This window comes from Plecotus auritus (genome assembly GCF_963455305.1).
Source record: "Plecotus auritus genome assembly, chromosome: X".
In the NCBI taxonomy this organism is placed as follows: Eukaryota; Metazoa; Chordata; class Mammalia; order Chiroptera; family Vespertilionidae; genus Plecotus; species Plecotus auritus.
In genome coordinates this window covers 3,686,805-3,698,849 of record NC_137784.1, presented here as the reverse complement: position 1 = coordinate 3,698,849, position 12,045 = coordinate 3,686,805, and the positions used below count along the sequence as shown (strand labels likewise).

At 45.6% G+C, this 12,045-nt stretch overlaps 1 protein-coding gene across 2 annotated transcripts in view; it reads left to right on the top strand.

Annotated features, from left to right (window-relative positions):
• MID1 (midline 1) overlaps positions 1-12,045 on the top strand; it is a 246,639-nt gene that overhangs the window by 212,035 nt on the left and 22,559 nt on the right. For both annotated transcript variants that reach the window (XM_080652560.1, XM_080652559.1), the window contains exon 6: positions 6,522-6,649. In XM_080652560.1, coding sequence (XP_080508686.1) covers positions 6,522-6,649 — 128 coding nt within the window. The remainder of the gene's footprint in view (positions 1-6,521; positions 6,650-12,045) is intronic.

Here is a 12,045-nt window from a genome sequence, read left to right as displayed (position 1 = left end):
GGGCACATACCTGGGTTTCGAGTTCAATCCTCTCTCTCTTTCTCTTTCTCTCTCTCTCTCTCTCTCTCTCTCTCTCTCTCTCTCTCTCTCTCCCCCCCCCCCTCTCTCTCTCTCCTTCTCTCTTTCTCTCTTTCTCTCTCTCTCTAAACGTGTCCTTGGGTGAGGATTAAAGATAAATAAGTAAAAAGCCACTCTTAGTAGTAAATTCTCTGCATCAGGAGTATGGTAAAAAGAAAGCGCCCTCTGAACAGTACCCATTTTTCAGAGTTCTTAGGAGGATCTCAGCCTCCACAAGGTCTCAGCCTCCACAAGGTGACCTCTTTGTCCCTCACCAGCACAGGCAGTTCCAAGATCCATCAGACTTTCCCAGAATACAAAGCCGAGAACTGCAGTTGTCAGCTCTGCGAAGATGTACTTGATTATAAGAATCAGAGCACATCTGATGAATGTTTTGTTTTTGTTTTTGTTTTTTAAATCCTCACCTGAGGATATTTTTCCACTGGTTTTTAGGGAGAGTGGAAGAGAGAGGGAAAGACAGAGAGAAACATCGATGTGAGAGAGACACATCGATGGGTTGCCCCATGCACACTCCCTGCCCAGGGCCCAGGCCAGGGAGGAGCCTGCAGCTGCGGCATGTGCCCTTGACCAGAATTGAACCCGGGACCCTTTGGTCTGCAGGCCGACGATCTATCCACTGAGCCAAACCGGCTAGGGCTGATGAATGGATTTTGAAGTGTGCTCTGCAGGGTGTTAATTGGCATTAAAACGACACCAAGGTCGAGGAGCCAAATGCATTTGGGAAATCCTGAGCTGACCAAAGAAAGGATTCTTTGAGAATTGGTTTCTGTGAGACCTCATCGGGTTTTGCCATGGTAATGTGCATTGTGGACTGCCCACCTGGGAGAGGCACAGTTAAGTGCCATTGGCAGGGGTTGGGCACGGAGGTGGGGATATTAGGCAGGAAGGGTAGAGCATCTTCCCCTGGCACTGGCTGTTTGGCAGAAACCTGTGAGCGGTGTAGCTCTAGACCAGGGGTGGGCAAACTTTTTGACTCGAGGGCCACAATGGGTTCTTAAACTGGACCGGAGGGCCGGAACAAAAGCATGGATGGAGTGTTTGTGTGAACTAATATAAATTCAAAGTAAAGGAGCGGAGGGGAGAGCAAGAGAACCCTCCGCTCTTTCGGCTCCGCGGGCCGGATAGAACAGCCGAACGGGCCGTATCCGGCCCGCGGGCCGTAGTTTGCCCACGGCTGCTCTAGACATATCCACCTTCTGGAAAAGTAGCCCCATGTGGCTGCTAGCAACTGAATATCGTGGAGATTAGGGGCATCGAGGAGACAGAAGCAGGGAGTAATGTGCAGCCCCCACCCCCATTAAGCATCAAGCTGTGACACAATGCCCTCATTTGCCTCGGCATGTTAAAAGCTTAATGCACATAACCACAAGCATGCACACACATGTGCACTCATGTATGTGCGCACGCACACACACACAGAGTCATAAGTGTAAAAGGGAGGACTTGAGAAAGCGGCATAGCCTGATGGCCCAGGTGGATTTTGGCAACTTACCGGAAAGGCCAGAAGATGGGCAACAAGGATTTGGGGACTAAAAACACAGGCTAAAATGTTGAATTTGGCAGATGTCCCCTTGGCTGTCGCTCCAATTAAGAATTTGAAATTGTAGCCAAAGATACGTATCTTTCCTTCCATAAAAAGTGTGTTGGTGCTAAAAGCTGCAGTCATCTCGGGAGAGCCTTGCTGTCAGTCTTTGCCTCCCAGGCCGAGGAACTTGCAGCCTTTCCATTCCCGTTCCCCGAAGGTCCCACCATCAGAATGGCAGGCATTTTTAACAGTGTCCCTGGACCACAGCATGTTTTATGTCATTGCTTGTGGCCCATAGAACCAGCAGAAACTTGGGAATGACATCTATTTTGGATGAGCCTAAACCAGCCATGGGCAAACTACGGCCCGCGGGCCGGATCCGGCCCGTTCGGCTGTTCTATCCGGCCCGCGGAGCCGAAAGAGCGGAGGGTTCTCTTGCTCTCCCCTCCGCTCCTTTACTTTGAATTTATATTAGTTCACACAAACACTCCATCCATGCTTTTGTTCCGGCCCTCTGGTCCAGTTTAAGAACCCATTGGGGCCCTCGAGTCAAAAAGTTTGCCCACCCCGCCCTAAACAGAGGCTTCTGCCACTGGACGGAAACAGTGCCAACGCAGGGTTATCCGTGGAGAGCAATTGAGATCCTCTGATCTTTTGAGCACAAGATCTGTGTTACGTGTGTATGGCAGGGAAATGCAATAGAAAATTAGGCGCTTCTTTCATAATAACTCATTGCGATTCTCCCTTCTGGACATCATGGAACCGAAAGGTTTCTCTCTGAAGTTCCTATGTGAGGAGGTCAGTGGGCACTATAGCATTTCCTGGTCTTAATGGTATTTTCCAGTTTGAGTTTACATTCAGTATTACGTTGTATTAGTTTCAGGTGTAGAGCATTTCTTTTTTCCCCAAAAATATGTTTTTATTGATTTCAGAGAGGAAGGGAGATGAGAGAGAGAGAGAGAGAGAGAGAGAGAGATCAGTGATGAGAATCATTGATTAGCCGCCTCCTGTGCACCGCACTGGGGATCGAGCCTGCAACCAGGCATGTGATCTTGGCCAGAATCAACCCCGGGACCCTTCAGCCTGCAGGCCGTCGCTCTATCCACTGAGCAACCAGCTAGGGCTAGAGCATTTCTTTTAACTTTTCTACATTGTTGCAAATTCTTTGGGCTCTTCAGTGCATGGCATACTTTAAGGCAGGGGTCCTCAAACTTTTTAAACAGGGGGCCAGTTCCCTGTCCCTCAGACTGTTGGAGGGTCGGACTATAGTTTAAAAAAAACTATGAACAAATTCCTATGCGCACTGCAGGCCCGGGACGAGTCGGCTGCTAAGCAGGACAGGCAGCGGCACCCGGCGGGCCGGATCCATGTCCTCGGCGGGCCGCATGTGGCCCGCGGGCCGTAGTTTGAGGACGCCTGCTTTAAGGGCTTAGTATTTGTTGAACAACACTAGGATCTCTCTGAGTTTTAAGGAGTTTTTGTGTTTATGAGTCATAAGGAAAGCATTTTTAAAATTACTTTTATTGATTTTTTTAGGGGGGGGGGGAGAGAGCGAGAAACATATATGTGAGAGCACAACATTGGCTGCCTCCGGCTCGCCTCCTACTAGAAATCGAACCAGCAGCCCTACTGTGCACGGGCCGGCACCCAACCGAGCCACAACAGCCAGGGCAGGGAAGCATTTTCAAATACAGTTTGACCATATCCCTTTTTCATTAGTTCAAATTAGCAGTTATTAGTCACAATAATGAGTCCAATTCCCTTGGGTGCAATATTGAGCAAACAAAATCACAACTCTGTTACTCGCTGCTTCTTGGACAAAGGGCAAGGCGGTGAGTTTAGGTTTTCCGCTCTCATTCATGCACTTACAGCTCTTCTTTCAGATCCCAATGTCATTCTGACTATTTCTCCTCTACCTCTCTCCCACTACAGCACTGAAAATGTGCCGAGGCATTTGGAGCATTTCACAGGTGTAAATTGTTTTTATTGAGGTGAAATTCACATAACAGAGTTAACCATTTTAACATATACAATTCAGTGGCATCTAGCACATTCACAGTGTTCTACAATTACTCTTATCAAGTTCCAAAATATTAATTGTTCTACAATTACTCTTTTTTATATAATAAATCTTTATTCAGATTATTACAATTGTTTCTCCTTTTTCCCCCCATAGCTCCCCTCCACCCGGTTCCCACCCCACCTTCTGCCCTTACCTCCCCGCACTGTCCTCATCCATAGGTGTATGATTTTTGTCCAGTCTCTTCCTGAACCCCCCTTACCCCTTTCCCCCTGAGAATTATCAGTCCACTCCCTTTCTATGCCCCTGATTCTATTATAGTCACCAGATTATTCTGTTCCTCAGGTTTTTAATTCACTTGATTTTTAGGTTCACTTGTTGATAGATATGTATTTGTTGCTCATAATTTTTATCTTTACTTTTTCTTCTTCCTCTTCTTTAAGAATACCTTTCAGCATTTCATATAATACTGGTTTGGTGGTGATGAACTCCTTTAGCTTTTTCTTATCTGTGAAGCTCTTTATCTGCCCTTCAATTGTGAATGATAGCTTTGCTGGGTAGAGTATTCTTAGTTGTAAGTTCTTGCTATTCATCACTTTGAAAATTTCTTGCCACTCCCGTCTGGCCTGCATAGTTTCTGTTGAGAAATCAGCTGACAGTCGTATGGGTGCTCCCTTGTAGGTAATTAACTGTTTTTCTCTTGCTGCTTTTAATATTCTCTCTTTGTCTTTTGCTCTTGGCATTTTCATTATGATGTGTCTTGGTGTGGTCCTCTTTGGATTCCTCTTGTTTGGGGTTCTGTGCGCTTCCTGGACTTGTAAGTCTATTTCTTTCACCAGGTGGGGGAAGTTTTCGGTCATTATTTCTTCAAATAGGTTTTCAGTATCTTGCTCTCTGTCTTCTTCTGGCACCCCCATAATTCTGATGTTGGTACACTTGAAGTTGTCCCAGAGTCTTCTTACACTATCTTCAACTTTTTGGGGTTTTTTTTTTTGCTTTTTGCTTTTTCGGTTGAGTGTTTTTTGCTTCTTTGTATTTCAATTCTTTGACTTGATTCTTGTGTTCCTCTAGTCTGTTTTTGGGTCTCTGTATAATATTTTTTATTTCAGTCAGTGTATGTTTAATTTCTAGTTGGTCCTTTTTCATATCTTTGAGGGTCTCGTTATATTTATCGGCCTTTTCTAGGATATTCTTGAAAAGCCTTATAACCGTGGTTTTGAATTCTACATCCAGTCGTTTGTTTTCCTCCATTTCTTTCGTTTGTGATCTGTTTCTTTGCCTCCGCATTGTCACTGCTTCCCTGAGTTGGTAGGGTAGCTTTGTGTGCTAGGTTTCCTATATGGCCCAGTGGGTCGGCCTCCCCAGTTAACCTGAGGTGGACACTCTTGGTGCACCCCTTTGTGGACTGTGTGTACAGCCTTGTTGTAGTTAAGTCTTGATTGTTGTTGGTATCACTGGGAGGAATAGACCTCCAGGCCAGTTGGCTGTGAGGATCAGCTGTGTCTATGCTGGGAGAAGTTCGGTGCTGGAGACAGCCTTATAGGATTAGACTTGCAAAATTGCAATAGCCTCTGTGCTCAGCTTGGATGGGGTGGAGTCTCAGGGCGGAGCAGACAGTCTTGGCTTCCCGTCAGCCTTGCCCTTGCGCGCATGCTCGCGCCTTCATACCTCTGCCTTCCCCGGCTCCCGAGTCTCCGCACGAGAGTCCAGATTCCCCTCATAAGAGCGTGAGTCCCCAGGGGCTCGCCTGGAACTGGGGTTCAGTGCAGTCGGGGGCTTCCTTCCCCCTTCCACCAGAGAAAGTCAGCCAGGCTCACAGCCGCCCTTCCTCTCTGTGCGCACAAAGACCCTTTGCCGTACCTCCAGTTCTCTGTGAGCTTTTCTCTTTCCTTCTAGTTGTAGAATTTCCACTCAGCCAGCTTTCCTGTGGTTCTGGATGGTGTCCGTTCTGTCTTTTAGTTGTAGTTTTGAAATTGTTGTGCGAGGCAGCAGTATAGGTGCTTACCTATGCCGCCATCTTGGTTTCTCTCTACAATTACTCTTATCAAGTACCAAAATATTTTCGTCACCCCATACCCATGAGCAGTCACTCTGCATTGCTCCCTTGCCCCGGCCCCTGGCAGCCACCAGCCTACGTTTTATCTCTATGGCTTTGCCACTTGTAAACATTGGTACTTGCCTATACCTTGCTGCAGGGTTTATAAATGAGAAGTCTAACTAGCAGCCCTAAGCGAAGAGGAGAAACAGTGCGTCCATTGAGGGGATCTGTGAGAAAGCTCATGAATATTTTCCATGCCATCTGCTGGGAATATGATGCAAGAAAATGAATGCAAGGAGAATGAAAACAAGCCAGACAAAAACTCCTTTTTTTAATGTTTATTTTAGAGAGAGGCTAGTAATTGATTAAACTAATCCAATATCTGGAAACATTCTTTTTTCATCTTTACTTTGCCTTTTATGCAGTTTGAAATTTTGGAGACTCCTCTTTGAAGTGGAGCAGGGTCGAGTCTGAAAGGAACAAACAGTTTCCCAGACAGATGTGTGAAGAAATGCCTGCAGCTATGTGCTTCTCGCTGGGGTTAGATGTGATGGGGCCAGGCTGTTGAATACACAGCAACATGAAATATGAATATTCTTTCTCCTCCATGGGGAATGTTCCCCCCTCCATAGTAAAGAGGAATGGAGAAGCCATTTCCAGTGCCTCTGCCTTTTCTTTAAGCTCGAGTTCATTTGTATTGTGTCTCTGGGTTATGCTGGTTCCACGAATCTTTTTAAGGTTCGCATGTAAAAACAGCACTATTTTAAAATGATATTTTTCCTGTGATTTTTAAAAATCTTACGTAGGTATAGTAAAAGCCATCTTAACATTTCTAAAAAGTTGTTTTGTTTCAATTACAGAGTCTCCATGGCAACTGCATCTTCCCAGGTTCTAATTCCTGAAATCAACCTTAATGACACATTTGACACCTTTGCCTTAGATTTTTCCCGAGAGAAGAAATTGCTAGAATGTCTGGATTACCTTACAGGTATTGTATTTGTGGGTTGTTGTTGTTGTTGTTTTATATTGCGTATATTCAGTGATACCACACTTTGCCACCAGGTCAAATCCCTAAAAACCAGGGATGTAGGCTTCTGATTTAGGAATGGAGTCTAATAATCCCAGCAACAATTTCTGGCACTCTTTTTTTCTTTTTTTTCAATGAAAATGACATAGTCCAAGACTCATTGAGGATACAGGAGAAAAGAGAATCTCCATCCTTAAAAGCATCCTTTCACCACTCCCCTCACTCTCGGAGCATGGCTAAGGCAAATAATAGCCTTGTTGCTCATCAAAGAGACACGTGTGGAAACGTGGCGATTTTCCATTGCGTGGCAGTGGCACCTGTCTCTCAGTGCCGTGGCAGAGGGAAAAAACGATAGCTAACTTCGTATTCGCAACCCTGCCCCAGCTCTGTATGCGCAACCCTGTCTGATCTTTGTAACATCACATGGGGGTAGAGCATTATAACCCTCATTTTGCAATCGATGGAGGTCATCCATCGTTCTGGAGGTCAGAGAGCTAGGGAATAGCAGAAGCAGGTTTTGGCTTGGATCTGTTCAGACTCCAAAGCCCCCTGCCCTTTCTAGTAAAAGACGAAATTTCATCTTGGCAAAGGTCCCCGTGACAAACATCCCCCACATCACGGTTGAATTCCTCGTGCCATGTTTCAATCCTGTGCTTTCGGATAAGCATGATATGGGGAAGTCAAGCTTAAAAAAAAAAAAAAACAGAGGCCAAAACCGGTTTGGCTCAGTGGATAGAGCGTCAGCCTGCGGACTGAAGGGTCCCAGGTTCGATTCCGGTCAAGGGCATGTACCTTGGTTGCGGGCACATCCCCAGTGGGGGGCGTGCAAGAGGCAGCTGATCGATGTTTCTCTCTCATCGATGTTTCTAACTCTCTATCCCTCTCCCTTCCTCTCTTCCTCTCTGTAAAAAATCAATAAAATATATTTAAAAAAAAACACAGAGCCACAACAAGAAAAGAAAACCTCAGGCTACTCCTAGTCCTAACCAGGCTTCCAAATTTTTATTTGCTGTTAACCTCTAAAGTGGGCGCTGAGAACACTCGCTGGGAGGATGTGGACTGTTTAGATGACCTTGTTTGTGTTAGCCGAAGCCCCCCGTGCCTGCGGCTGCAGGAAGGCTCCGTGGAGCCAGGGAAGCCAGATGTGCACTGAGCTCAGGCTGTGCAGGCCCCTGGGGACCACGTCCCGGCGCAGCAGCAGCATCTCCGCCCTAAGGCCACGTGTGCGTGTTTATGGGACAGGGAGCAGGACGGAGCACTGGGTGGGGTTTGTTTTCACAGTCGGCACAGAAAGCAGGGGGTTCTGTATTCAGGGGGCATGGTACCCGGAAGATCAGGTTTTCCTTTGCAAGGACCGGAGGTGCTGCTTTTAGGCTTTCTGCATTGACAAGCGAGGCAAGCCATCCCACAAACCCTGTCTCTTACGTCATTCTTCTTTCAAACCATAGCACTCCTATTAGGGAAAGAAACCAACTCACAAAGCATTTGCCAGGAAGAGCCAAACTCGGTTTCAAGTATTTATGACTATAATGCTGTCCCTTTTTAACCTTTTATCTCTGAGATGCATCTAAACCAGGTGTCCTCAAACCACGGCCCGCGGGCCGCATGCGGCCCGCCGAGGACATGGATCCGGCCCGCCGGATGCCGCTGCCTGTCCTGCTTAGCAGCCGACGTGTCCCAGGCCCGCAGTGCGCATAGGAATTTGTTCATAGTTTTTTTTTTTTAAAACTATAGTCCGGCCCTCCCACGGTCTGAGGGACAGGGAACTGGCCCCCCGTTTAAAAAGTTTGAGGACCCCTGAACTAACTCTATCTTCTAGCACTGAATGGCGATGATAAAAACATCTGTACTTTCCAATATGGTAGCTGCTAGCCACATGCAGCTGTGGAAAACTTGAAGTGTAGAGAGTGAGTTTTTACTTTTATTTAATATCATCACATTTAATTGAAATTTAAGAGCCACGTGTAGTTGGTGGCTAATGTCTTAGTCCAGGTCTAGTTAAAATTCTCCTTTGTTTTTTATAGCATTTAGCAATGAGTGGAGTTGCAACAACAGAAAATCCAATTAACAGGGACTAGAGCCATCAGAGCGTTCACATCATGAAGCGGGAGAACAGAGGCACGTGCCCTAAGGCTGGGCAGAGTTCAGTGATGACCCCGGACTCACACTTCCCCTTTTTCTGCTCTGCCACCTTCATTGTGTCGCTCTTGGCCCCATGATCTCAACATGAGGACTCCACCTCCAAGTGTTAGGCTCAAGTTACAGACAAAGAGAGAGGGGCAGAGGGGAAATGATGACAAAAACCCTTGTCAGCTAAGAGTGTCTTTGTTTATCGGGAGAACAGGAAGTTTGCTCAGAAGACCCATCTAGCAAATTTCAGCTTATGCCTTGTGGGCCAGATCCATGTTGCAAGGTCATGGCCAAAGGCAGAAAAGACTGGAAAAATGTCTGGCTGAGCACACGGTCATTCTGCACAAAATCAGCGTTTTGTTGACAAGAGTATGCCCTCCCCATTTCCCAATAATTGTTTAATAGTATTTCGATGATGTCTGCCCATTCTAATCTCTATGCGAATGCCAAAGTACTGATTAAAGGGGAAATTGTGAAAGTAGTTTTCACTGACTGGTAAGTAACATGCACATCATATATCATCCCGATGGCTGTTTATGCCAAACTAAAGACCATATGGGGTACCTGCTATTATGCCTTCTTAGCTGTCAACCTCAAATACAAATTTGGCCCATTTCTAGACATAACATCAATTCTGGCCATAACATATGATGCTTGGTTGATATTGCCAAGTCCAAATAGTTTATCAGACATTTGTAAGCAGGAAATGAAGTGTTTGTGGAGTATTAGCCCACCATTTCTTGTGTCCTGTTTATGATCGAGGCAAGAAAATTCCAGGTCTGGTACCCATGCCATGAATATTGAAATTGGCAGCATGCTCCTGGTCTCATTTACAGTAAATTGGGTATTGACTTTTCAGGACACAGCCATTGGGTTTCTAATCAAAACAGGGTTAGCCTGCCTGACTGTAAAAACAAGATTTTTTTCCCCCTAGACATGCCTCTAAGTGTTATGTCAAGTTAATAACCCAGAGAGGGGACATTTCCTCCCTGATGGCCGCTACTGCCATGTGTCTCACGGCTACTTGCCTATTTTGGACATCAGTTTTCTTTACGTTTAGTCATCGATTGCAATGCAGAAGGAACAAAATCTTTCCACAATGGTGGATGGAGAAATAATTCGATGAACTATTTAGGTTGTGGGAAAATAAGTATTTTCCACTGATCCATGCAGGCTGACCCCACGGTAACAGGGACCACAGACAGTAAGCATGCTTTATGATGCAGCTGGGCCTCCCCATCAGGGGTGGGCAAACTTTTTGACTCGAGGGCTACCATGGGTTCTTAAACTGGACCAGAGGGCCGGAACAAAAGCATGGATGGAGTGTTTGTGTGAACTAATATAAATTCAAAGTAAAGGAGCGGAGGGGAGAGCAAGAGAACCGGATAGAACAGCCGGATCCGGCCCGCGGGCCGTAGTTTGCCCACGGCTGCCATAGATGCATCTCCTGAATGCTGTCCCTGAGTCATCCACGTCCAAGTCACAGCACATGACACTAGATCTTGCATGTGGCTGCTTCAGGAGACAAATGCATTAATACATGTTCCAGAAAGAATGCTGTAAGAGCTCTGTAGAACCCTCTTACCTTAATGTACACCTGGATGCAGTGTCTGCCACATGTAGGTGTTCAATGACAAATAGACAAAGCTGGGTAAATGGACTTGATACAGCAGACAGAAAAGTCACTTGTTTCCTATGCTTGGCCCAGATGTGTCTTCAGGTGGCAAAGTCAAGAATACTAAAACAATCAGAGCTTTAAATTTATCCTTTTTTATAAACTTTCCCCCCTCTTTGTGTTTGGTTGGGACTCATGAGTCCCCATCAAAGTTTAGAGCATAAAGGGACTCTGCAGTAGTGTAAACAAAGTTGGCTACTACCCTGTAGACTGCAGATATGTTTCTCCTTCTGAAGCTAGGTTCTTTTTTTAATTTAAGATTTTCTTGAATTTGTTGGGGTAACATTGGTTAATAACGCCATGCGGGTTTCAAGAGTACAACTCAATAAAACATCTGCACACTGCATTGTGCTCACCACCCAAAGCCAAGTCCTTTTCCTTCTCCATCCCCTCTGCCCACGGCCACCTGCCCCCGCCCCCTTTCTCTCTGGCAATCACTACCCTGTTGTCTGTGTCTATGTGTCAGATACATATTTTTTCATCTCTTTGCCTTTTTCCACCCACCACCCTTCCCCTCTGACAGAAGTCTGTCTGAAGTTCAGTTCTGGTGTACATATAGAGAGTGGAAATAAAGGCCTGGACTGAGTCTCTAAACCAGGGGTCAACAAACTTTGACTGCAAAGGGCCAGATGGTAAATATTTCAGGCTGTACAGGACATATGGTTACAACTACTCAACCCTGCTGTTGCATAAAAGCAGCCATAGACAATACATAAATTAATGAGCCTGGCTATGTTCCAATAAAACTTTATTTACAAAACAGGCAGTGGGCCAGATTTGGCCCAAAGCCATCATTTGCCAACCCCTGATGTCAAATATTATTGCCCATGCAAAGCACTCACTGCCTAGTTTTTTTCTAGCTCTTGCCCACAAACTCTTCTCATAAAACCAGTTCCTGAAATCCATCCAGTAGAAGTCAACTTAAAATCATTATTTTGGTAGGATTTAGACTTCTCTGCTGCAGAATGTGTTCAAGACATAAAACAGCAGCCTTCTCCAGTGATAAAGTTAACCAAATGCCAAAGAATCATGTTTTCCTTTGGGAAGGAAAATGTACTTCTTAGAGATGATGGATTGTTAATCTTGTTCTTAATTTGAAAGATCACCTATACGTGAGAAGAAAGTAGGGCCACATTAATACATTTTTTTATAAGGCATCAAAACATCTAGTGAAAGAAAATTTTCAAACAATTATTTGGCTTACCTGTGATGGGATAACAAACTCCAGTATTTTTCCATTTGGATACAATTTTAAATATAAAAATGTATTATGGAATTGTACACTCAAAACCTATATAATTTTACCAACCAACTAGAGGCCTGGTGCACAGATTCCTGCACCGGTGGGGTCCCTCGGCCTGGACTGTGGGGATCGGGCCAAAACCAGCAGTCCAACATCCCCCGAGGGGTCCTGGAGTGCGAGAGGGCACTCTGCAAAGTTGCTGTCGCTCAGCAGCTCCTTCATTGAGCATCTGCCCCCTGGTGGTCATTGCATGTCATAGCTACCAGCTGGTCGGCCAGTCGGTCGGTTGCTTAGGCTTTAATATATAGA